The sequence below is a fragment of the Psittacula echo genome (genome assembly GCF_963264785.1).
Source record: "Psittacula echo genome assembly, chromosome: 10".
Taxonomy (NCBI): domain Eukaryota; kingdom Metazoa; phylum Chordata; class Aves; order Psittaciformes; family Psittacidae; genus Psittacula; species Psittacula echo.
This window is the reverse complement of record NC_137741.1, coordinates 16,158,088-16,185,609: the sequence shown is the minus strand read 5'-3', so window position 1 is coordinate 16,185,609 and position 27,522 is coordinate 16,158,088. Positions and strand designations below refer to the sequence as shown.

At 46.6% G+C, this 27,522-nt stretch overlaps 1 protein-coding gene across 1 annotated transcript in view; it reads right to left on the bottom strand.

Annotated features, from left to right (window-relative positions):
- Window positions 1-27,522, bottom strand: part of SLCO3A1 (solute carrier organic anion transporter family member 3A1) — a gene marked incomplete at its 3' end in the record, with an annotated part of 138,012 nt that overhangs the window by 10,506 nt on the left and 99,984 nt on the right. Inside the window, exons 3-7 of the mRNA XM_080626242.1 lie at window positions 15,858-15,956; window positions 12,597-12,860; window positions 4,196-4,360; window positions 2,821-3,019; window positions 1,769-1,907 (exon numbers count right to left, since the gene is read on the bottom strand). Coding sequence (XP_080482368.1) covers window positions 1,769-1,907; window positions 2,821-3,019; window positions 4,196-4,360; window positions 12,597-12,860; window positions 15,858-15,956 — 866 coding nt within the window. The remainder of the gene's footprint in view (window positions 1-1,768; window positions 1,908-2,820; window positions 3,020-4,195; window positions 4,361-12,596; window positions 12,861-15,857; window positions 15,957-27,522) is intronic.

Genomic DNA, 27,522 nt, shown 5'->3' with positions numbered 1-27,522 from the left:
TACACATGGCTTTTAGAAATTGTTCACAGAGGAAAAGTGGAGAGAGGTAGTCAGAAATGTCCAATGCAGTAAAGTTAAATAAAGCATTCAGAGAATTTTATGTCCCAGTAAAAACCAACCCTTGGCTCATCACGAGCATAAAACATTCACAAGACCCTCTAGGCAGATCATTACCTGGATTATGGGTTTAAAACCTGGTTTGGAAATTTGGCTTTGCCTCAGGGCTATTGCATGGCCAAACTGGTCCATAATTCCTGATAATGCCTTTTCCAGAGGATGCGATAGCTTCACTAATTTGTGTTCAAAACGTTACTGCAAAAAAAGCCCTACAAAACAAAGCGATGGAAAGAACCTCGTGATGATGAGGGAAAGGCAAAATAAGAAAGAATAAGTAAGAGACAGGGTGAGGGAGAGTGAGGTTTTTGCTCAGAGGTTTGCTCTTGCAGAGCACGAGGGACAGGCAGCTGCAGACTGAAGGGGCAGAGCTGAATTTTCATTACTGTTCTCCCTCCAGAGAAGCCAGAGCTTTGCCCTGAACCGCACAGCGAGGAGGTTGTTCCTGCCCTCCAGCCATGGACCACACTGGCTGTATTCTTGCTAAGGGCTTGATGAACTGGTGCGACACTATTCCATGTGCCCTGTACAAGCTGACTTCTTGTTAAAAGCAACGTGTTGTGGCCCCAGGTGTTGCCTTATCTCTTGCTGGGAGGAGGAAGAGGGCAGGAGGTAACACCTTTGCATGTGTCACACACTCATGGAGTCCCTTGTGGGGATGCTGAAAGCACCTGGAAACTGTGGTCTTTTGAATTCCAGCCTACATCTCTGAGGATGGAGTGGGAATTGACAAGAGTTTTAAGCAGGTTGAGCTCCAGGGCATCTGGGCTCTGAGGCTGCACTTGCCAGAGCAAGCCTGTAGCTCTGCTCATTGGCACTCGCGGGAGGTTTGTCTCTTTAGGGAAGGAAGGGAGGTTTGATGTTGCCTCATTAAGGAAGGATGAAGCCGTGGAGGTGGGCACTGATTTCCCTGCAGCTACAAATGCAGCCTGAGACCAGACTGACCTGACAGGGAGCAAGGATCTCAGAACACCACCAATTCCCACCCATGGGAGCAGCAGGCACTCATTTTCACTGTAATCTGAAGACATTAGTATTCCATCAGCAAAAGCTGGAAAAGCAGGCTTTTAAGATATTGCTAAAAATTCCTCTCAACTTTATACAGAGATGATTTGGTTTTTAAGAGTTTTCTAAAGGAAATAAACTCCTAAATATGGAGAACTGAAAAATGCAGAATGTCTTTGTTTGGAATCTCTGCTCCCTTGACACCTGCTCTTGTTGCTGCCTCAGAGTAAAGCAGGGAAAGACAGAAAAGCAAGAGGAGCGGAAGGAAAGCTTAAACAAGGATGAATAAAACCAGGATCTGGTGACATGTTGGTCCCACAGCCTGGGCTAGTGAGCTCTTGCAGAGGATCTGAGTTCTACCAATGGACAACTGTGTAGATTTCCTACCATGTTGCTTGCTGCTGTGGTGAGGAGAAAGACCAGAGGAGGAGGAGGATAGGAAATGTCATCCTGCTCCATAAGAGCCAGCAGGCATTTATGCAACAGGGCAAACAATGACAGTGGCTCAGGCCCATCTGATGCATGAGGTTAGTTTTTGGGGGTGTAACCACTGCTGGCTGTAAATGAGTTGCTCTACCAGATGCACACTAACCTCACTCACTCGCACCCATACAGTTGTTCCTAAAGGTCCTAAGGAAAGCCCACTCACCGTACTGCTGCAGCCAGCAAAGCAGGCAGATAAGTATGTGACCCCGTCTGCCCCACACACTGGAGTGAAGGAATCAGTTTGGCATTCACAGTTGTTATTGCAGGGGGAATACGGGTCCAGAGATGAGGTTGGAGTTGAGCTGGAAGAGAAACAGAAAGAGAAATTAAAGGGCAATGTGATGATATCAGCCAGCTTTTCCAATCATTGCCACACAAAGCCGGCTTTGAAGAGGGGTAGCTAAGGCAAACAGATTACGAAAAGCAGTGTGCAGGCTATCTGGTTCCCAGCTTTAAGAAATCCAGGGTACAGCTTCTCCTTAGGGACAGAAATGCCATGGCCACTATCCTTCTGCAGCAGGAAATCTAATGTGAGGCTTGGGCTGCCTTGTTACCCCAATGCGCAGCCCCAAGGAAACCCAAAGAGATGCTGTGGAGATTGCTCTCAATTTTTCCACAACAGTAAGGAGCTGAGAGCCTGAAGTTGTCATCTTCTAAAACGTCACTGCTGCATACTAAGGAGCACCAGAAAAGAAAACACTGAATAACTCTCTCCAAGTCCTGTGAATGCTACAGGGCACCCTCTGCCACCTCATTTCTCCCATTAAAAAAAGCCTGGAGCCACATGTACTCCCTCCTCACCATATCTGAATTTCCAGGCGTCTAAAACCTGGTTCTGCAAATTCTCCTCAGGCACTTAAATAAATGTACAAAGCAGTGCACGTCCCTCACTGCCAGGAGAAACCAGGTGGTGCAATGTACCCAATGCTACGGCCAATGCTGGCCATGGGTGCAGAATCAGGTCTAGCACCTTCTAATTCAGTTTGACTGATTTTAGTAAAGCTCCATTGTGAAATGCAGGTACACAGCTCTCATAGTGATGAATGGCATGAAAATATCCCAGACTAAGAGCCCTATATGACATTACCTTCTATATGTTTGCTCTATATGGTTATCTAAGGGCCAGCACTGCCTGCAGGCTGCCTGTCGAGGACAGTAACAAAGCATTTATATTGGTAAGGCTGTGTGAGATCCTGAAACTCTTTGAGGACTCACTTGTTTCCATAGGGAACAGTAACCCCTGCCACAGGTCCTGTGTCGCATCCCAGGAACAGGAAAGACACGTAGCAAGCTGTGGACACCAGGTTCACCAGCATGGCCATCCTGATGGCTCCCAGAGCGGACAGGCTGAGCTTCTTCACCAAGAGGCCACCCAGGAATATGCCCAGACAGGCACATGGGATTGCTGTCATCCCTGCAAGAGGAAAGGTCAGTCAGCAAGAAGGGTGAGTCAGGCTTTTTATTTTCCAGCAGAGAGATTTGTGCTCTACCATGGGGAAACCTTGCAATGGCCAACTGCTGGAATAGCATCAACCTGGGGTTGCCCAAAAAGAGAGGAACGGATGCAAATGGCTATGCTGCCTTGCACAGAGAAACTGGGATCTTCTTCCGTTTCTTATCCCTATGGAGTGAGATGCTGATGTTGCTGAGATTGGCTCCCCCTAATCTAAGCATCATCATCTCCAATGTTTCCTGCAACAGTTAGTAGACAAAGCTAAGGATTTTCCAAGGTGTCTAGAGGCTTTGCATGAGCCCTGCTGGGTGTACTTCACAGCAGTCTGATCTTCAGAGACCAGGTAAAAGTCACAATTGTAAATATTAATTCTCCCTTAAAGAATCTTCTTAAACTGTGAGATGCAAAATTGCTGCCAGAAGTGACTCACTTTCCAGGCACAGAAAGGCATTATCACACTAAGCTTGTCTGGGTTCACTTCTATTCCTTTGCTGCCAGGCCTTACCTACCTGGGCTAAGCTTAGAAGTGCATCCAAACCCTGGCATTTCTGGAGTCCCATAAACGCCATGTGGGAAATGCAGTTGCAGTTTTGTTCAATTTAAACAAGTTGTGAGGACTGTGGATGTGTTAAAGTCTCCCTTCTCACTGCTAGATCAGAAGCAGGATGTGCTCCGGCTCATGGTGACCCATCCTTGCTGAGCATTCAGCTCTACACACATACTGACTGGCTAGGGCATCTTCCACCACACAGTGTGATGGTTTTCCTTCTCGCAGTGGGTCAGTGGTGAAGCTGCTTTCCTTTGCCAAGCCTTTAATTCTCAGAAAAGATGGAAGATGGAACATCTCTGAGAGCTCTGGCCTTCTGTCAAATCCTATTAAAATTCACCAGCGAGTTCTTGTGTCACTGGGGGAAACCGCAGGGGATTGTTTCTTTTGGAAAACCAGGCCAAAACCAGAAGCTATTGGAGTTCAGTGTGAATTGGGAATGATCAGCAGGAGAAAATGAATGAAGATCCTGCTTAGGCAAGTCACTTTTAGGGCAGCCTAAGCAGTGAGACTGGCTGTGGTTACCAGCCATGCTGAACACTTAAATGCCTTTGAACACTGGAGATGTGGTGGTTCCCGTGGTAACTCACCCAGGAGCTGGTTGGCAGATGAGGTGGTGAGGTTGAACTGCTGCTCCAGGTACTTTCCCAGGAAGGCAGCAAAGCCGGCCACGACTGCGATCTCCATGCAGGCTGCCAGGATGATGCAGGTGAAGACGGGATTGGAGAGCAAGTGCTTAGTTACTTTGGGGATCACTGGAAGAGAGGAAAAAAGGAGAGGTGTTTTGGCACAGGCTGTGCTCAAGGTGCTGGAGGTACCTTGCTGCTCTCCTGCAGAACAAACTGATTTCAAATGAGAGGTAATTTGCTGTTCCGCACAGACAAGCTGGTTGAAATGTGGCAACATCAGAACAGAGTGAAGCACCAGAACAGTGCCATCTAAAGATTCAGATACAGAAGGGTGCAAAATCACCTGTCATTATGTTTACATCCTACAGATGACTCTGAGATTTTGAAGGATGACTGTTTTCCAATATTGCTTTTGTTTCCCTCATAGGGAAGTCAATCAAAGCCTTGTATTCCTTCTCCTTCTCCTTTCCCTACCCGCTCCCCATGAACAATGCTGAACCATCCGATAGGTGTCATGAGTACTGTGCTCAGCACTGCACAAGCTTTCGGACACAAGCTAACCCAGCTCACTCTTGCCCTTTCCTTCTCCTGCCACCCAGATTTGCTTCATTTTCTTATTCCCACACAATACTGACTCATGTGCTGAAGGATGCCTTCTTGCAGCACACTGGGGTGAAATCTAAAATTCTCCTGCTTAGCCTGGGGCCACCCATGGGCATAACGGACCCCATGCCTGGGACAGGCATGTTAGCCTGTGTGTTCCCATTACCCAGAGCTTCACCAGCCAAGCAACGCCTTCCATGCAGACCCTACCAGCCTCTGTGGCTGCAAGGGCAGGAGAGGACACACTGAGCTATTCACTGAGATGCACACGCACTTGCTTTAGTTTCATGACCCACTGGCTCCTCCCTCCCATTATCATTAGTGTCCGGAGTCCTCTTCTCCAAGCCTGTCTCTATTTCCGATAAGCAAACATGAGTTACCTTACAAAAGGAAATCTGGCTAATGAATCAGATAGCACATTTTCTACTTCAGCGAACATTTTAATTATTGCTGAGATAACACAGCTTGAAGAGGAGAGCATCCCACTACAGAAGAGAGCCTTGCTTTGTCTCAATACCTGATGACTAATTTCGCCCTGAATTAAATGTGAAAATCATTAAGTTTCAAAATTACCTCGCTGAAGTGTAGTGAAGCCTCAATGGACCCCTATTTGCATTCTGAAATCCATCCCCCACATCCCCTATGGTGTACCAAGGTCTGGCAGATGACAAATTTCTCCGGGTTTGGCTCCTGTTTTCCCTTAAGTCTTTGTTTTGGTGCAAAACCCAATTACACTGGCTTCAGCAAATGAATGCACGGCTTTTTGTCAAGGCTTTGCTTGGGTCCCCTTGGTTCTTGGGGAGAAGGGGAGAAAAAGAGTTGTAATTAGGCTTCATATAACCTTTTGGGAGGGGGCCATTCCACAGTTTCTGTTCTCTTTATATCACAAGTGTATTTTCCTGCTGTATAAAATCCTTGCTTCCTGAGGATTTGCTGAATATAATGAAGGTGCAGGAGGCACAGGATTTTTTAGTAGAGCAGGGGAAAAAAAGAAAAAGGAAAAGAAAAGAAAATACTGGCAGGGAAGAATGGAGGTGGGGGGAATTGAACGTGGATGATCTCAGAAGCCACCTGCCGCCTCCTTCAGTTCTCTGGTGGCCACCTCCAGAATTTCCCCTCCTTGCCAGGAAAAGGAGGGAAAATACAAAGGTGGACTTGGCAGCACTGAGCTTGAAAAGCCATATTTAAGGTATTAATGCCTGTTGTGCCTCCAGAGTACAGTTTGTGCAAGATTAATGGATTCCTTGAGATGTAGCTTTGTGCCAATTCAAATGCAAAGACACAAAGGTCTACCTCTAACTTTATCCACCAAACAATAACAAGGACAGCCTGTCTTTTGCAGGAGGGAGTTAAAGATCATGGACATTTATTTCTCAAGCTGGCAAGGCTGGTATACAACAATCATGCATTACCCAGGTCAAAATCCATCCCTTGTCCTTGGGGATGGACAGTGAACATTTTGGAGAGCTATTGCACCATCTCAGACAAGAGAGGAGGCCTCATGACTGCCTTACCTGGCAGTGTTGGGCATGAGTCCCATCACTTTATCATTGCTTCTCCTCCCTGTATATCTGGGTGTGAGTTTTCTGGGACAGATCCTGTCCTCCACTGCATGTCTGACCACCATCTACTGCAACAGGGCTCTGTCCCATCTAGATGGTATAAAATAAAACCCAGTGCAAAGGCAACATAGACAACACTTGGCACCCTCCACCATCATCTCAGCCAGGGCCAGCTCAATCTCTTTAGTTTTCTAAGTGGAATGACAGGAGGCTCCCCATAGAAATGAATATCCTTTCATCTTGCTACTGCCACTCATTAGGATGAATCATTTGACACATGCTGTTGCCTTATCTGTCTCATTTCTTGGGGTAAAATACCTCTGGGAACAAGAGTAAAAGTCATCAGTGAAGTTTAAAAACCTCTCAATAGACCAGAGTGATGTGCTTTCAGCTGCTTGGCATATGGTGCTGGGTATGAAGGGGGAATGGAAAATGTCTAATGGGGGACAGTAAAGCCCTGGGGAATGCAGAGTCAAGAATGGTGCTCCACCCCTGCAAAAGTCATGATAAATGTTACCCTGCACCTTGGTGGCCCAAAGGTTAGTGGAACACTTTGTAGCAGCACTTTGGAGCTATAAACCTGAGGTTGAAGCCCGTTTGCTGAATGGGAAAAGGGAAAGGTCTTTTGGATTCAAAAGAGTCTCAGAAATCTACTTGGAGAACCCACAAGCTGTATCAGCATGCATGGAAAGACTCACGCTCCCACGCTCAGAAGGACCAGCTCATTTAACATCCTTATCCCACTGCATGCAGTATGCTACAGAAATGATGGCAGAAAAGCAATTCACATTGCGATGGCAAGATACGCTGAGAAGAATGAGAAATCTCAGCCTCTTTTCACTGCTAAAGTACTTAAAACCAACTCTTCAGACCATTCACGTGCAGCACTGGTCACAGGATCATCCATAGGTTGGAGGGGACTCAACAAGATGTCCCATAGCTCTCCAACACCCCTCAACTTCCCACTTTTTAACATCCCAAGCAACACTGCCAAGGCATCAAGCATCCTCCCTGCTTCTTGCTGTGGGGCCAGCTATGGGTGACAGGCCACAGGCTTGACAAGTAAACACACTTACGTAAACCAAGTAGCTTTGATTTGTCACTAAACATCAGGGAGTACCGGGGATAATTGGCAACCTCATTACATGAGGTTTAACTACTCTCCAGAAACAACAAACTATAATCATCACGTTGGTGCTTGAAATGAATTGTTTGGAACATTACAATCACCAAGGCCCCTTTTTCCAGTTGCAGCACCCTACAGAGACATGTTTTCAATTTGCAGTAAAGATGAAGAACACAGAAAGCAAAGTAATAAATTACAGGGAGGTTTACAGCCCAGTCCACCTAGGACAGCACAGTGAGGGAAAGCTGAAATGTAGTAGTGAGCCAAAATACTACTTTCTAATAGCAACGTAAGTAGCAAGCCTCAGATCTGAATAGAAAACAAAAGGCAAAAATCTCCACCTGGCTTGAGGAATAAGGGATGAAGAAAATAGTGCAAGCAGCAAGACAAAAATACCTCCTGAAAAGAGGCAGCTTCTATAAAAGAAAATGTGGAGTAAGGAAAGAGGTGCTGAAGGTGAGTTTAATATGCCAAAGACCACATGGCCTTGACAAAATTAGTATCACAAAGGATATGAAAGAAAAGGATGACATCTATGTCAAAGAGGCTTCTTGACAGCTACAAGCCTGAAGCAACATGTCCTGTGTTCAGCTTAAACCACGACACAACAGTAACATCCTCATGTATGGAAAGCAGGTCCTTCTAGTCTATTATCTTGCCACCAGCAACCACCTTTGCTCAACTTCAGAGGAGGCCATAAATCTCCCTCATCATGGAGGTCATGGCAAGGCACAGTATCTTTTGGAGATAGACACACTCTGCCTGACATCAACTCAGCTTCTGCCCTGAAGTGTGCAGGTTGAAGACCTTTCTGAATCAATCAAAGCTTCTGATAACAAGGATGCTGGCTTTGAAATGACCAAGAAGAACCTGCCAACAAAGCCTGCACCTTTGTGAAATCCAAGCCAAAGGAAACTGATACTGTTAAGATCTCATGTGGGGCATTTTATGATCACCTACCATCCCCTTACCTACAATTTGGAGTTCCTAGCAAGCCTTTCAGACGCTGGTAGGGAGCCAAGACCCAAATCAAAAGAGGCATTAAGGTCTTGGTACTCTTCTAGATCTCAGCCAAAGACTCACTGCTTTGGCCATGAATGAAAGCACAGAAGGAGCCCTCTCCAAAAGGTTGTCACTATCACTCATTAGTCATGAGTTTGAAAGTATTCATGTTAGCCATTAACTCTGCTCAGTCCTAAGAACTTCCACCAAGGACTATGGACTCTTCATGGCCCAGGAACCCCCTGCACAGCTGGGAGCTTTGTGCTATGTGTCCACTCCCAGAGAGCACTTTTGGGGAGAGAAATCCATAATTCAAAGCAGCTCCCTCTCTAGGTATTAAGCAGATTGGTACCCAGAGTAGGAAGGAACTGAACAGAAGACAGGACAGCTGTCAGCTGTACATCCCAGCTCTCTTATGCTCTTGGAAACGAAGCTGGACAAAACCCAAAATGTTTCCAAATCTAGGGAATCTGTAGTTTTGAAATTCATTTAATTCCACACTGAATTTTCTTTTAATTCCTTGTGAATGAGCTTCTCTCTCTGAACCTGAAGGATTCCATATCAATTTAAATCCTTTCAGGTTTTTAATCTCTCTTGCTAGGCAGGCAAGCAGAATGTAATGAATTCCTGGTTTAAATCATTGCAAAACAAAATGCATTTAGAGCAGAGTGTTCCAGGGATGATAAAGATAAAGGCAAGGAAGCATTTTTGAAACCAAATTTCAATGGAACTGACCGCTCAATTCAGCAGAATGACATTTCTGTATAGGAGAAAAAGAAAGATTTGAACAAAATATTTCCAAGCACATCCTGGAGCAGGTGGTGGGTTAGAGGCAGTGTGTTAACAGTGAGTGAGAGGGCAAAGGCAGGACAGACATAAGCAGAGGGCACAGGTGCTCTGACACAGCCAAGCATTGTCTCTTGCCCCAAACAGCAGAGAGGTCCCCAAGGCAGACCTGTGCCCACAGGACAGCAAGGGCTGCTGCAGCCCATGCCTGATGTGCTTTCACAGCCCATACAGAGATGCAGGGCTGGAACAACCCTGCCAGGCTGCCAGCCGAGAGCAAAGAGCAATGGCAGCATTTATCCATACTCTCCCTGCTATTAATCCTTCACTTCCCTGTGCTCCCAAATGGATTCATGTTGCTTAACTGAAATACTAATCAGGTAAAGTGTTCATATGCCCATTCAGCAATGGTAAGGACTTCCCAGGACAATCCCAAAGATTTCCTGCCTGTGCAGAGCTGCCGTGGCAGCCACACGCTGCCTTTGCTGCCTTTAATTGCCTCTTCACCTTGTGCCACTCAAAGACATGGATCTCATTTCAAGTTTGAAGCTCCTCTTTGTGATGCCTCTTTTCCCAGCATGAAAATACCCCTGAGGAGGAGATGCCCTGGCTTCCCAAAAGCTGGACCCTCCCTCCTGTTTAGACCTTGAAAGAGATGTAAAAGACTTTGACTCTTTGAGCAGGTTGCTTTTATACTATTTCTAGCTTTTCTGCATGCTAAGGCTAGAGAAAGCCAAGGAATCTCACCCAGCCCTGCATCTCACTGTCTCTCAGCAGATCCTGTAGTGTCTCGAGCATCCTCCCATGTGCCAGCCATGCCATGTCGCTAGCTGACAGCATGTCTCCCACTGACATCACCCTGCTCCCCCTCCTGCCATGTCCACTCATTTGCATCTGTCACTGCAAGGCTTGAAATAAACAAAAGAAAAAGCAATCAAACCGCTTCAATGGCCAAAAGGGAGACGCACGTCAGCCTCTAGGGATGCACTGTTGACATATAGCGTGTTTGAACTATCAGTCCAGAGAAATAACTCTTCCTCCCCACACTGTGGGTAGGAGATGGACAATCCACACCTCCATGCAGACATGGACTTACACCAGCCCAGGACTGAGCTGCAGGGACAACACTGCCTACAAGACAGTCAAAGGTATGGCCACACAAACCCCAATGAGCATTTCCACCTCCAACCCCATGTACAGGTATGTCCTCCACTGTTCAGCTTCACAAAACCTGCAAACCTCAAAGCTCACAATATGAATGAAGACATCACTATGCAGGCACATATAAACTTTTAACCTATGTGTATAATTGCCATTTCTTTTTATCCTAGGGAAAAGGGTAAACAGTCTATAGCTTTTCCCAAAGGAAACTTTGTGTAGTCAACGAACAGATTAAGGATACAATGTCCCACCACAACAGGAAGTACATATATATATATATGTATTTCAGCTGCTGACAAAATCACAGAATCACAGGGTGGTTTGAGCTGGAAAGGACCTTAAAGCTCATCCAGTTCCAACTCCCCTGTCATGGGCAGGGACACCTTCCACTAGACCAGGTTCCTCGATGGGTCAACGTATAATGTATACACGCGGCAAGACACAACCCATCAGCTTAAACACAGCTCGTGAGGAATGAGTGAGCACATTTGCCTTTCCTTGCAGCCCATATCTGAACACCTCCTCCAGGCAGGCACTGCAGCAAACACGATTCTTGACCACATTCCAACTGTGACAACAGTGGCAAGGGACTTGAAAGGAGATGTCAGCTACCAACAACACTGTCATTTGTGACAGTCTCAAAGGCATAACTAAAAAGGTCATTCCTTGTCTTATTTTATGTGATATAAATTGCATTTCAAAGTCCATCTACAAAGAGACTTCTGGAATACTGACTGATCTGAAAAGGGGTTACCTTCAATGAGAAGGCTAACATGGAAGACTGGTGCTTCCTGATGTAATCAATACTGTGAAGCATATGGATGTGGCAGTTTAATTTCTCTACTCGAGTGAACAACAGATGCTCTAGGAACCCCTCCACAGCCTCTCTGTGAGCAAGAAACTCAGCTTGCTCAGCACCATCCTTGGGCAGAACTGCCCTCCATGCAGCACAGACATGCTATAGTCCTTTATTTTTCTGTATGAATATCCACAAAAACTTCCAGTTCCCCTTCCAAAAACACAGGGCCAGAAGCAGATGCTCTGATGAGTCCATGACAAAAGACACACAATTATCCAAACAGATGTACCATGGGAAGAACCCATTCCTTGAACATGAGTAAAACCAGGATGAAAGGATGAGGAAATTAATGCTACTGACAATATTTCAAACAATGTATCCCTTGACCTTTCTTTTGAAATTTCCCATCAAGTCAAGATTTCACATCTTTGACCTTCCCTTAACGAACACCGCATCAACCGTTCAAGGCACTTTTATGTTTAAGAACACATTCTTTTTCCCCCAATGTCTCTTTTTCCTTCTACCTCGTACGACTCCCAATTAAGGCAACTGTACAGGGAGTGATTTTTGTCCTCGTTTATCTAAATGCAATAGGCAGTAATGAAACCTCTCTCTGCCACAGTGACAGAGAGTGGGAAGCACCCACCAGTGCTATGGAACCACCCTCTCAGATGCAGGATTTTCCATTGCAGCCTACAGAAAGGATATCTGCCTCCATTCTCTCACAGAATGCTTATCCTTAGCTCACCTTCAGTAGAACCAGGTCCATTTCCATCACTGCAGGACACATCATGGGGGTTTTTACAAACCATGCCACTTCGATGCTATTCTGGGCTGGTAACTACCTCTTCCCTATCCTAGTTTAAGAGCTGTGGTGGTAGTCAGCACTCCTTGCCTTGTATGTGGGATTGCACTAAGCTGCAGCTCAGATGCTGGAAGCTTCCAATCTCTTTTAACTGTCCTTGCTGGCTCTCTCTCCATTTCAGGAGGCAGAGGGGAGCAGGACAGTAGACTGGAGAGAAGTTCACAAATTGCTCTGGCAACTGTGTTCCCCTTCCCTTTTTTATCAGCTCTATGGGACTATCGTGCCTTTCTGAAGCTTTGTAGTTTAAAAAACCCCAAACCTTTCAAGTGGAACAAAGTCTCTTTAAAATAAGGACAATGCCAGATATAATTAGAAGCTAGGGACTTTGATTTCAGGGTACTAAGCTTTAGGGATGATTTTTTTGGGGGGTAGTGGTAGATAACCCAAATCAGAGACCAATTATAAATCCAACCTGTTGCTGACTCTCATGGAAAACATGGCAAGAGCCAAGGTCTTACCTCGCAGCTGCTGGAAGCAGGTTGTGCTGCTCTCCCCATCCAGTGGGTGCCGCAGAACCCCGTTGCTTGGCTTGGGTCTCTCGTATTCCCTCTCGGGAAGCATGGCCTGCTCGCTCTCCCCAGCATGCTCCGGCCGCGGGGGCAAGGACTGCGGGAACCCGAACATGGGCAGGGATGAGAAGAAGAGTAAGGCACCACACAGCAGGAAGCCTCCCCACCATGCTCCAATCCACCGAGGGTCATCGGGGGTTATGTCCAGCTTACCTGCAAGGGCAAATACACACACGCACACACACACACATCAGGCTTGGCCTTGGGGAAGGGCCAATTAACAGTGTTAATGATGCTGTAGGCTGGAAGATGGTTGTTGGGGGCTTTGCTGGCAGGCGAGGGGGTCCTAGTCACAAGGTACGGATCCACAGTGCATCCCATACCCATTCCATGTGAGCTACCAGTGCATAATGGCCTCTACATCCACAAGGTCCTTAGGACAAGAAAGCTATCTATCACCTTGTCTATCTAGATGGTACATCCAGCTTCTGCAACACCCCATAATTAAAGCTTCTCGCCAGTGTCTTTGTTTCTGCCAGCTCTAGGAAGCTGCCATACACCAGCCAGTGTCCCTGCTGGCACCAATGGTTTGGACAACACTGTCACAGTGTGTCAACTGTGCACACACAACTGACATACCTACTGGCACAAAGACCTGCATGGAGAAGCAGTGGTGCAGACAAGGACACTGAATTCCATCTCAGCTCACCCTTTTTACCCTAGGAGGTCAATCCTCTCCCTGCTTTGAATTCACAGCAAAGGAGAGATTGGCGTTTGGGCTTTGTGGGCACCTGTGACTGTGTGAAGGGTGAAACAGCCCTAAATACTGGAAAAGAAACCCACCCGCTGCACCAAATAAGCTCAGAAAGATAGAGAAATCATCAGAAAATGAAAAATTAAAGCAAAGTAAAAGGCCAGAGTATCCTGTAGGCCATCATTCAGTGGAGATAAGGAAACAGAAGGCTCTAGATTCAGTTTGGGGGTATAAAAATAAACAGCAGGAGAAAGAAACTATGTTCCTAAGCGCTGCCTCGCTGCCACAGCTGCTCTGGTGAAGGGCGCCTAGGGCCGAAGCTGACTCCCATGAGAGACCCAGGTCCGCATGGCTGGAATAACAAGTTACTCCGTTCATGATGTCTGTCTGGTACCGCCACTCTGAAAAATCTGTCTCAAGTGAAGCAATCAAGTTGTCTCTCAAGCAGAGACGGGAGGAAACTCTTTTCTCCTTAGGGAAAATAACACGCAGCTCTCAAATATATATAAAGTGTGAAAAATAGTGCTTTGGAGTGACTGGATTCTTCTGTTGTTATTTCCTCCTGCCTGAAGTGCATTTTTTCACGTTCTTGGGAACACAGCCATGTGAAGAGCCACATAAACCAAAGCTGCCTTCATATCCCGTTCCTTAAACAGGTCCTGTATGGAGGGCTATATAGCAATGTGCCCTGGCACCCCACACCTGTGGCCCGAAATGGGTTTCAACCCTCTGGAGCTTGGTCTCCTCATGCCACCCCAACGTGCAAAGCAGAACCAGCTGCAATGTGGAAACTCTTCCTCATACAAAAATAGGCAGAGGCCAACTGTGCCCCAGCCTTTGAATGACAGCGATGGACCACAGCCAAACCCAGCTGGATTTGCAGCTGGAAATCACTATATCCTCCGTGTAAGCTGCTGATACACAGACCCTCCAGGCATCTCAGAGAAAATGCTCCACCATCCTCCTCTGTGGCTCTGTATTTGTCTGAGGCTTTTTGAGCTGTAAATATGGAACAGTGTCTTAGGTTGAGAATGGCCAGATCACATCAAATTAACTTTTGAGCTGGGCCAGTGTATTGCCTCTGATGGTCGCCAGCTGCAGATGCCCAGAAAATCCACAAGAATAAAGTCAACATATACTTGATATTATTCTTATGATTTGTGGCTCAGGGGCTTTCTGAGCTAGATCTGATGTCATGTTCATTTTTTACTTTATAAACTTCTCCACCTGTTTTTGAATCCATTTGTAGACTTCTTATACCCTATGGTGAAGAGTTCCACAGCTTCACCTGCTGGGAGAAGAAATATCTTCCACTGCACATTCCTATCTTGAAGTAAATACGAGCTCCTTTGCCCTCAGGACCAAGTGAGTCTTTAGCATATCTTTGCTAAAGCCAAGGAATGAAAAGGGACCGCGTGGGGTTTAACTGTGCTTAAAGTCTCAGCTATCAAAGAAGATACTTCTTTCCTGCCTGCTCCATATTATTTAGACTTCTTCAGCTTCCATGTGCATGAAGACCAAAAAAAGGCGGTAGCTCTCTTCCAGATGTGCATAATTCTGTTCCGACCGCTGCAAGGTTCAACTCCATCTGAACACGTCCTGTGAAGATGTATTTGCAACACCAAAGAACTGGAATGTACCCTCAAACGGGAACAACACCCCTGTGGCAGGATAAGAGCCTGTGGGATCAAATGGAACTGAGAAATGTAGAAAAAGCATCTGAACAACTGAGGGAAAAGAATAAAGCGTGAGGTTTGCAGTCTAGAGCCAGAGGGCTTGGGGAGCAGCAGAGAACAGCCTGTCACACATTGCCCTCTGATGGCAAAGAGCCCGTAGTGCAGGTAGCAATGAAAGCGGAATTTGCAGGGTTTTTTCTTAATGAACAAAAAAGACAATTTACAAACAATTTGCTTTAACTCAAGTACAGAGCCAAGGTGAGCAACAATTAGCACTGCTTTGGGGAACAGCAATAGTGCTGTGGAACTGAACCTGTCTCCCCATACTGGGTCATTCGGAGAAGGCGCCAGGCATGGGTCTTAGTGGTGTGCCTCCATCAGACAGCCTGGATGGTCCTCGCAGGTCTGGTGAGGGCAGCTCTCCACATTTCATCCCGTGCTCTGCACAGAGCTCCCCTGGTAAGACTATGTGCATGGCTAGCCAGTGTGCCCTGCCACAGTGTCATTGTAAGGTGTCCTCTGAGAGCTGGGCTGAAACCCATCTTGCAGTAGAAAAGCCCATGGAAAGGAACGAATTTTAGCTGCTATGAATCTCATATCTACGGGATCAAGCTGAAAACTCTTTGAATCCCAGTCATAAAACCCCTCTAGAAGTGACACCCACACATGCAACAGGCACAAGACAGAACAACAAAAAGTTTCCTGCTTATAAGCATCAACATTCTTGTGCTGTTGATACATTACCATATTTGATTTGAAACCAAACTCAGTTGTCCTTACTTGTGTCAATGAAGACAGCATCCACATAGATTTTGGTACAGAAGGAGCCCAAGATAAATCCACAGGCTGGTCCAAATACCAGCATCGTAAACAGGATCCCTACAAGGAGAGAGAAAAGAGAAAATTAGTACTGGGCTCAGGTTATTCACTGCAAGTTTTTCTGCTTGTCTCCTGCAAGATGCTATTGCCCTGCTGATGTCAAATATGTGTGTCAAATGCTTCAGGCAAAAGAGCACCCTAAGTGCTTTTTGCTTTTCCATATCTCTTCAGCAAAAAGAATAGATGGAGCTGTGATAATGCTGAGATTCTGTTGAGCTGGGAAGACACTGTGGATATATACCATGTTTTGGCTGCTTGAAAAGCACAAGGTAAAGCAGCTCCCACGGGGAAGTCTTTACCTTTGCCACCTCCAGCTGAATTCCTGGTAGACAGGGTTATTTTCAGAATCCAGGGCCAGTCAATCTATGAAATGCTGCATTGTCACAGACTGCGGGATAAAGTCCCTTCACAGAGGTAAAAGCACTCTTTCATAGCCATGAAGCCCTCCTCCCCACAGTACCCACACGGCAAGCATTCTCCAAGGAGCACGGCTCTTCCATCCTCTCACAACTGCTCACTCCTCCTGCAAAACCCATGTGAAATTGCCAGTGTAATGCCAGGCAAACAGCTATTATGAGTAAATTACTTATTTGCTTCAATACAATATTTAGAAGTGTTTATTCTCACTCCCATTTTGGCCCTGAAACAGGAATGCTACAGGCACACCGCCAGCTCTCAATTATCCAGGGCAGAAAGACAGGGGGACACAAGGATAGTCCAGAAAAAGCAGCAACAAAGACAACACAAAACATTTGTAAATTAGACAATAGGAACGTATTTGGTACCTTCACATTTGGCATAGAAAACCAACAAGAAGTCCCCAAGGACCCTTGTAAATGGCTTTCTGAAGGAAGCAGGGGCAAGTCTGAGCAGTGTGGAGCACAGCAGGCACCTGTTTGTTTGCTCTGGAGCAGGGAACTGCTGATGAACCCACTCAGGGGGCAGCTCTTCAGGACCCTCACAGTGATGTGGCAGCCTGTGCTGGCATAACTCTTGGTGTCACTGCACTTCAGAAATGTCTTATGAAGGAGCTTATTCACATCTGGATGCTTTGCTTGCTCTCCTTTGGCAGCAGGATACATCCCACATCCACATCTCTCTGGAGGATGCTGCCTAGCATCATAGCTACAGGTTGGGCAGAGAAGGGATTCAGAGCAGCCCTGCAGAGAAGGACTTGGGGGTGTTGGTTGATGAGAAAATGAACACGAGCCGGCTGCAGTGTGAGCTCGCAGCCCAGAAAGCAACCGTATCCTGGGCTGCATCAAGAGCAGCGTGACCAGCAGGTCGAAGGAGGTGATCCTGCCCCTCTACTCTGCTCTCGTGAGGCCTCACTTGGAGCATTGTGTGCAGTTCTGGTGTCCTCAACATAAAAAGGACATGGAACTGTTGGAACAAGTCCAGAGGAGGCCACGAGGATGATCAGGGGACTGGAGCACCTCCCCTATGAAGACAGGCTGAGAAAGTTGGGGCTGTTCAGCCTGGAGAAGAGAAGGCTGCAGGGAGACCTCATAGCAGCCTTCCAGTATCTGAAGGGGGCCTACAAGGATGCTAGGGATGGACTCTTCATTAGGGACTGTAGTGACAGGACAAGGGGTAACGGGTTCAAACTTAAACAGGGGAAGTTTAGATTGGATCTAAGGAAGAAATTCTTTACTGAGAGGGTGGTGAGGCACTGGAATGGGTTGCCCAGGGAGGTTGTGAATGCTCCATCCTTGGCGGTGTTCAAGGCCAGGTTGGATGAGGCCTTGGGTGCCATGGTTTAGTGTGGGGTGTCCCTGCCCATGGCAGGGGGGTTGGAACTGGATGATCTTAAGGTCCTTTCCAACCCTGACTATTCTATGATTCTATGATTCTATGATCTCGGTGCATTCATAATGCACTCCATCACAGCCATTTCAGCCCTCAGGTTCTTTAAGTGGAAACTTAATTTCCAAGTTCTATCTCTGTGCATTTCTCAGGAGTTGGATAAATGATTGGACCTGTAAAATATTCCCAGGAGACCACGAGCCCTGTGCAAGGCAAACCTCTCCTGCTGGGGACAGTTTAGCCAAGTGGGGTCAGATGGTATGGTGATAAATAACTTCTCCTTCATTCTTGAAATGCAGAGTGCAAACTAATTCCTCCAGGTTTGTGGCACCGTGACTTGGCTGGATTAATAACTAGCTACAAAGCAATGGTGTCTCTAGCCAGCCACTTGTGCAGAAACCCAGCACATTATTAAAGCCTTCACAGCCATCACTTACAGAAAGAAGAGGGAGAAGCACAGGTGGTGGAAGGAAAATAGTGTCGGGTTGTATCAGCTGCAGGAAGAAGTCGCTGCTGTCAGGACAGTGGCAGAAGCTGCCATCGCTTGCCCTGTCCCTGATAAACTCAAAGCTGCAGCAATGGCACTGCATCACAGCCCACGCTGCCAGCTTGAATTAGTCCCCAGGGTCTCTGTCATGATGTCCACGTCAGCAGTGGAGCAAGCCACCACCCCTCCTGCAGTCACCTTATCCCAGGGCACTCTGTTTTCGCTCCATGATCCAGCAGTAAGCTGGGGAATCTGTGCTCCTCAATCAACACAGCTGCTTAAGAAGCCCATGCCTTGCTCCGGGAATATGTGAAGCCTCTTGTGGGAGATACCAGTCCCATGTTGTGGGATGTGATATGAGGGAAGAGACAAGTTGAGGGACCAAGGATAGGGATTTATCTCCCCAGCCCCACCTCCCTCCTTCCCAGCCCTAAAGCTTACCCCGCTTGGGGCTATAACATTTTCAGTGGCATTTCATAAAATACCCACATCGCATCTTTTTGGTCACTAGATGGCATCAGCGGTTGACATTCATCCCACAAACGCCATGTGGAGCAGGCTGGGGGTGTGCAGCTCCCCAAACATTATCAATCCTGTTACTGGGGGTCTTATAGCCCCGCGAGGATCGCATTGATGGCAGGGTGCTGTCCTCACCCGTGTATCTGCCATATGTGCAATCAGGCTGTGCCCTCTGGCTGTTTGCACGCAGGAAATCACAGATTTTAGAGCAAAGTTTTTAGTCTGAAAGTTTAAACAGACAGCATCTAGCAGAGACGGCCATGGCTATTACCCTGATGAACAAGCTGACAATCAAAGACCAGGGTAATCTTTAGTAACTGAACATTAATTATGAGTTTCTATGTAATTATGGTCAAGCATCTAAGGACACACTGCGCTTCATATTGGCTGGAATAGTGCCTGGGGCAGTGGCAAATAGAGCCCATGTTTTGGATGTATCAATGTTGCGTGGAAGAGGGACAGAAGCTTGTTCTGTGATGATCTCTACGCCACAGACAGGTTGCCAGACCATGTGTATATAGGCTAAAACCACAGAACTGAAGTGTGCTTGATGGAGCAAAGAGTAAGGCAAAAAACACAGGGAAAGATTATTCTTCACTAAAAAGACTCCAGGGAATATTTTCCCCTTTTTCCAAAGCAGAAAAGAACAGGGACCTTTGGCTGGTGATCCAGCAGCAGCATGGATCTGGCATGATGGCAGATGCAGTTAGCTCTAACAAAAAGCAAGCACCAAGAAAGCTGTGGCCAGTGCGGGTGCTTGCACCAGCGACAGATGAATGCTGCCCTTCCTCACTGTCTGCACAGCATGGCAAACCACCACTTCAGGAACAAGCCGTGTCCTCAGTTTTAAACACCACATTTCATATACTGGTGCCTGCAAGCTTTATCTGCTCTGCAGTGTCCTCGCTAGAGGGCAATGCGGGATAGAGCATTCCCTGAACAGGGAAACGGGTATCTAAGATCTTACAATGCAATAGGAAATCATTATCCACCTCCAGCTTAAGAAACCTTCAGGTAAATTGTGTTTTTACTTTTCCTATCGTTTGTCTTAAAATCAACAAAACAACTGGCTCATCCCATACGCTTTTAATCATCTTTTCTTGAGGCTCCAACAAAATCCTACCATTACATAATAGCATTTTACACTTCATCTCACAAATCAAGCAGGTTTTGGAGAAACCCAAGACTTTGGATAGTTGAGCGCCCTTCATTCATCCTGAGGTGACAACACTACACATGCGCTGTTGAGGAAGGTGGGTTTAATCCTGCCTTTTGACTGCTCACAAGCACTGATCCTGCTTTCTGCACATGGCTTGATAAGCATGCTACAACAACCCCTGTTAGCGAAGGCAGGCAGTGAACAAAGCCCTGGCCCACCAACCACTGCTCTATGCCATTTCTCTCCACCATGGTCAGCAGAGGAAACTGCTTGTGGTCCTGCTACAGCAAGAAAAGATAACGTGGAGGAAAACAGGTCACTTCTTGGTGCATGGAGGAGACAAGACTTTATAGCGCTTTAGCACGGGCATTTGAAATAACTCTGGGCTTGCACGAGTGTTGGAGATAGAGAAAGGTTTTAATGGCTTTGAAATGGGGAAAAGGAGTTTGATGACAGACATCCTGCATATGACAGATACACCACCTATGGATCTTCTCTTCTGCCCCTGGAGACGAGCACTGAAAGTCCATCCCCTTGCATAGGGAAGCTTGATCTCATTCCGCTATTCTCACAACTTTTGTCATGGTGAGTGAGATCTGAAAAACGCTTCAGACTGAGCAACTCCACTGCCAAAACTCCTGATGTTCCTGACCCAGCACTTCCAGAATAAATTAGGCAAGCGTGATAGTGCCTGTGGTTGAACATTTATGTGGGATTGAGGGCTCCAGGGGAATTGGCCAAGTTAGTATTAGCTTAAGACATCCTTTCTCTTTTGGGAAATTCTGCACCATTGTTAGTCACCCTGCTATTAGGAAAGCACTTTCCACATCATCCACTTAAGTCATACAGCCACAAAGCCTCTGCTTAGTAGAGAAGGTATAGCAAAAGCCCTTTTCCTGGTCCTGGTGTTGCTTCAAAAGATAAGGATGTGCTAAACTTGATAGCTTTAACACCACTTGCTAGGTCTTTTCACATGTTTCCCTCTAACTTTTAGATCAGCCTGATTTGATGGAGACAGAGGGCACTAATGCCAGGAGCAAGGAGATCGAAGGTCTAATCCCAGCTCCATCAGTCCCTTGCTTCAAGGAGGAGCTGAGCATATCCCCACATAGCCCTACACAGTCCAGTGGTAACTAAGATGAAAAAGGTTTCTCCTCTTAGAATTAACCCTTACCAAATTATGGCAATTCTTAGACATACTCAAGAGATGTGAATTAAAAACCAGAATGACCCTGCTTCAGGACAATTCAAACATTTTGTTTGATAACTCACAAATACTTCATTTCAGTTTGGTCCCTTTTAAAGCACAGTTACATTTGATTTTGAAAAGATCTATTCATTTTCAGCTTTCCTGCTCTATCCTCTTCACCAGTCTCCCTGTCTCCCCACAAGGCAGGGGAAAAAACAGAAGCAAGCAGGCTGGATGGAGACATATTTTCCTGCCCATCTTCTCAAATGCAGCAATTTTCCAAATCCTACTTTGTTCTAACAGACATTTTTCAGGGCTAAGGAAAAGATTGGGGCAGAGGGGAGTATTAGATCTGACATTTTGTGATGAGATTTTATCACCAGTAATGTCCAGGACTGATAATGCAGTTTTCCATTCTAGCAAAACTGCAGCAGGTACCACTACATCTGTGGAGAAACTGTGGCAGAGATGCTCAGTCAGTCATACAAAGTGCACAAGAACCAAGTTACAAGGACAGGGATAAAGGATGTCAGTATTTCAGTAATAAAGAGATGTCCCTTGGTGATCCAAGCTGCTTTCCAGCAGCAACAGGATCCCAAAACACAAGCAAACTTGTGTTGCTCACAGCATGATACAGGCAAAGCATCAACTTGAACCCTGTTACGAATTAACTGGGGACACTATCTGCCAGCAGAAACCCTCCTGGCTGGAAATAAGACATCGAGGGAGATGCAGGAAGGTTTGCCAGCCTCACCAAGGTGAGCAAGGAGGCATCTCGGGTACAGTTCATTGAGGAGTAAGAGCAGGTTCAATGCACAGTCGTGGGCTGAGAAGAAAAAGCACAATCAGCTAAAGAACACTTGTCACTTTGCTTCAAAGCCTCACCCCCCCAGGGGCTGAGACCACAAGATCTATTTTGGAGAGCTGCTAACAAGTGCCAGGTGAAGGTGAGCTGAGAAGGTGAGACAGGAGGAGGAAAAGCAGCATCTCCCATGTCAGGACAGCACACAGGGCTCTCGTAGCAGGAGCCATTCCTCTTAATGAAGCCATGCACATTTCCCATCATGCCCCCATTTCTACTTCCCAGTCCCCTTCTGGTACAGTGTTTTTCCATGTCTGCTCTCTTCTGCCTACCTGCTTAGTTTCTTTATATGAAAACCTGAAGCAAAATGGTCAGGAGTCTGAGTTTTGTTTTGCTTTATAGAGAAATTAATGCACTTTGTAAAGGGATTTAGTGAATAGTGGTCGGAATGTCAGAAGTATCCTATAACGTGGAGAAGATTAAAAAGTTACGTTAGGCTGTCGTCTTGTCCTATCCCACATTCCTCCTAAGTCCCAGTATGAAGCATTACAGGACTTGAAATTTATTTTGCCCGATCATGGACTATGCAATATGTCTCTCAGCAGGATATTTCTGACTTAAACCTCACAATGTCTAGATACAAATAAAGGGCTGCTTCAGGAACACACCTGAATCAAGCTCTTTGCATTCAAAGGAGCTGGCCCAGGAACACAGGAGAAGGTGCTAAACCAAGAGTTTATCCCCAGAGATGCTGAAACCTTCTGTCCTTGTCTGCCTTGATACTGATATGGTCCAAACATCAAATCTTCCAGCCAAGAGTCAGTGCCACTTCCACTTACCAGCATGGCAACCTTCTTCATACCTTTGCTCTGTGCATTGGGTGCCATGTGTCTAACGTTCAGCTTAAAGCCCAGTTTTGGAGATAGGTGATTCGGTGAGCATCTTGGCTCAGGACCCAAGAATCCACCTCACATTGCAGACCCATCTCCCAGCTCTGCACAGCATCCTGCTGTCAGGACTGAACTGCTATCCTGTTTGTGGTAGCTGATTTAAAGCCTACCTTCAGCACACCTTCCTGAGCTCCAGTCACCAGTGCAAGCAGACCCTGAGACCAAGGGTTACCAACCTTCCTGACCTTACCAAGTGACAGACTGAGATGTGATTGAGAAGCACTCACTTTGGAGAGCTAGGGGAGAGAAAAAGGGATGGGAGCTTACACCAAGAAATGTCAGTGTTTCGCCAGTGTTTCCAGATGCAGGATGGAGCTGGGTATGGAGCTGAATTACAGCCCCCATGGCCCCTGCCTGCTTACTTCTTCTCCAAACCTCCCTGTCAAAACAGCCCAGCTGCCAGTCCCAAGAGCCAGCATCAGCAAGAGAAGTCATGCTCCAGCCGTTCCCAAAGTGAGGATTTATTTGATGCTGAGAGGAAGTAGCTTTGTTCGTGATGCACTTTGGAGAAGTTCAGATAGATACAAAGTCCCTGTGCTAAGCAACCCTGTGCCAATAAAGCCCTGGGAAGCATTATGAGAAGTGCCTTCAGGGACGTGCAATCGCATTTAAAGTTTGCTTGAGTCATCCGGACACTTCTGCAAAACACTGCTTAGTATTTACTGGATCACCCTTCTAGGATGCCCTGGGTTGCTCCTGCCTGCTCCTCCATGAACATGCAGTTTAATGAGATGTGCTTGGGCACCAAAGAGTTAAATAACCACTACGACATTCCTTGAAACTGGCAAAGCAGCGACACTTCCAAACTCACCCACAAAGCCATGGCCCAGATGCCCAAAGCACCTTCACTGCTTTTAGCTGTGGAGCAGTTGAATATGGACCATCAGCAGTGAATTACACAGCATATCCCAACCATGGGCAAACCCCTCCTGTTTTGTTTAGCCGTGGAGATGTCACTGATATCTGCTGGGCTTATGGCCCACTTCAGCCAGGCTGCTCCTGCCTTGGCATTTCCATGAAATTAAGAGTGTAGGAGGTTATACACTGAGCTCCTAAGGAGCTCATTTCATTTTCAGCAAAGCATATTCCCCCTTGTACCACCAAGGGACAGCTTTGGTGGGCAAAAAGCCGATCTGTTTGGGAGATGTGAGAAACACCTTTCACTGCAAAGCTAGTGCTGCCATCTCATCCAGTAACTACATCCCCATGTAGGAATGGAAAGGGAAGTGAAACATGTTCTCTGTCAAGGACCACAGTGACGAGGAGGTTCAGTGACTGCCACAAAACACATGCGTGGGGTACATGGAGATCAGAGCACACGTACGCACTGCCATAGTTCGGAGGGTGCTGCTGTGGGCATGGGAGAGCATCCCACTAGAGAACTCCATCCCCAGCCCCCTGCCTGCTGCTGGAGTGAGCTCTTTCTAAAAGCACAAAGGGAACTGGCTTTGCAAAGCACGAGATAATCTCAAAACCCTGCTTGTCCCACATTTCCCACTGCGTGGAGGACGGGGCAGGCCAGCACGAAGGGATTACTGGAATACTGTAATGCGTGTGCTCCACAACCTGCCCTTAAAGAGACACCACCCCAGCTCAGCCTACGGGAATCAAAGATGTATTGGTACAGACTGGAGATGCTGTAGCCTCCTGCACTAAAGGTACTGCCCTTCAAAGGCTTGAGTTAAAAGCTTCTGCCCTGGTACCCGACGGGCAGAGCCCATTGCTTCAGTGGGTTTTCTCTGATTTCTATCGGTTGATGTAGCCTCCAAAACGCACAGTAAGGGTAGGGGGAGGCTGTTTCTGAGCCAGATGGCTTCTTCCTGCAGCAAAACCCGCTGGAGTCATCCTCCACTGCCCATCCTCCCTGGCAAACAGCGTGTTCACGAGCTGCCCCATTCCCACACTGGCGCAGGGATGCCTGCATTCCCACAGAGCCCAGCAACAGCTCTCAGCCCCCGGCCTCTGCTTCCCAGCTTTCCTGGAAACAGCTTTCCTCATTTACCATGGGAAGATGTCATTTTTCCTGCTGCTCGACTCCTTGTCTACACAACCAGCTGCCCATCACCACCTCCTGCTCCTTATCGCTCCTGCCTATTTGTGACTGTAGGAAACCTGAATAGGTGGTGTTGAACCAACGGCATGTTTTGATTTGTTCTGCTTCCTCGATGCAACCACTGAAGCGAAGGGAATGTTCAAACAATCCCGACAGATGTTCCCAAGTGCCCGCAGCTGTTGATTAATGAGGAGCAACTTCGAGATAATTCACTTTAATGTTTAGTCTTTGTTCTGATGGAGATCAAAGTGGTTCCAGCCCTGTATTAGTATGAGATGAGGTAAAGAGGAGGGAAGAGAGTGGGGAGTTTCTCAAATCTATACAATAGCACACATAGTATTTATTAGTTTTGACTCCAGAAGCTCAAAAAACAGTAGACCCCCTTGAATGGGGACATTGGAGTTGCTCAAGTGATGCTAGAGACTGGAAAGGATGTCCTGCACTCCTGAGTTAGGGAGAAACTGAATTCCCTGCTTAGCCATGACTTTCCCCTGTGGACCATTCACTGCATCTCTTCGTTTTTCCACCTTTTAATAAAGGCCAGTCCCTCCCTGTGCAATGCTGCAAGATGCATGAATGTGACACAGTGCTTTAGTAACGAGGAACACAAAACACATTAAACAAACATCTGAATTTTGGTTCTGAGCCCTTCTCATTGATTCCACAGTCATTGCCTGCATTTGTGTGCAACACCACACCTGCAAAAAGACCTGACAGTGCTGCCCTGAGACATCCTATTTCTCACTGTTGGACCTGTAGCTGCTTTTGGCCTGTGAAACAGCTCCAGCAAGCAGCAAGCCTGCAAAACAGAAGTGTTGGATTGAATCTGACTTCTCCCGTTTTCATGAGACCACTTGTGATGAAGCCCCATAGAGGGCTTCAGCACTTGATTGCCCTGCCTTTAGCCAGTGAAATAAATTCTTACCTAGTTTGCAGTCAGGCAGCTTTGGACATCTGCTGTCAGCTTCTTCCCCTCTTCTCCTGTCAAACCTTTCCATCAATTTACCAAATCCCCTTCTGCAGCCTGTAAAATCAGCTCCTGCTTCATGAAGATTTGCTTTTTTAAACGCAAACTACTCACCACGGTATGAAAATGCTGCAGAATGACTTATTTACACCCTTCTTTAATAAGATTTAATGATTTTATCTAAGGCTGGTTGGGGGGGGGGTTCATTTACTTTTACTACACATACAGCAAACTCCTAATGTGATTCTTCCAGGTCTGCAGAGAGAGGTGATGGCCTTCCTCTTGCCTGCTACTTAACTTCTTCACAGCACAGTTCTTTGTTCTGGCTTATATTTAGCATTCAGATGTTAATCCCTAAAGAGGTTGCTAGGATTTGAAGGTACCTTACATGGAGGTTTCTTCCCAGACTACCAGTGTCCCTTTAAATACTGATTTCCATCAGAATTCAGGATTTATCCACGGAAACGCCTGCTGACTTTGAGCTGAACTCTGATTCCTATAAGTGGGTATTTTGCCAGGTGAACTATCCTGCATTTTCAATTATAACCAAGCCTTAAGGTTGTTTTATCAGCAAATCCCTGTCCCCAGCACGATCAAGGCTACATTTGAAAGGATCAATGTTATACCAACAACTGACAGTCCTAGGGGATCCTGATGCACACACATAATGTTTGCAGAGCAGCACAAAAAGTGATTGGACTTTCGCATTAGGAGCACGAGCTCAGCATCCAGCCCCGAATTTTCCATGAGGACTAAGTGTACTTCTGCTGGCTCAAATCCCCACCCATTCACTGGCTTGTGCCCTCATTCTGATAAGCACAGAAATAAAGAAACCCAAGCAAAACCAAACCCAAACCAACCAAACCCAGCCCAGAGCCCTATTGGTGTAGGGACTGGCGCACGGAAGATCTCACGATGTGATGGAAAGTTACCAGGAGGGGCAGAACCCAACTGACTCTAGGGAGGCGCTTAAGCAACATATATAAGCAATTGTAACTGCGCAATAATTGTTGTTGACCAGCATTCTGTGAATGCTCTATGTCTCAACCCTAGTTCGGAGGGAACTAGTGCTTCCGTCCTTCACCACACGAGTAGCGAAAAACTACAATTGGTATTGGTCTTTAGGTCCCTACTTTGCCCAGCTGCTGAAATAGCATCAAGAAGATTGCAGAGAAACAAATCACACAGTGGCAAAGGCTCCGCAACCCTCAAAATTGCATTTGCAAGCAAAATAAAAATTCAAGTAGCCACAACCTGTGAGCTCTGCAAATAGAGGATGCTCCCACTGCAAGTCTTGGGATTAACTTTGGTCCCAGCAGTTGACACTGGTAGCAAACTATACCCCACTTCTAAGTTTTCCTCCTCAGCATCCCAGTACCCTTGCAGGCAGTGGAGGGACTGCTTGCTCTATTTCTCTCCTTCCTGATGAGAAGCCAGAGGAGAAATTTGCTTATGCTAATCAATCCCTGGCACCAGTCATTCGAGACACTAATCCACTCGCAATCTCCATCAGTCTCTGCATATTTAACAAAAGCAGTGAACACTCATGGAGGATTATGAACGCAGTGGCATTGTTGTAGCAGTGTTTTCCTACTTAAGCTGCAATCACTCTGATGCCCTGTCTCCTAATATTT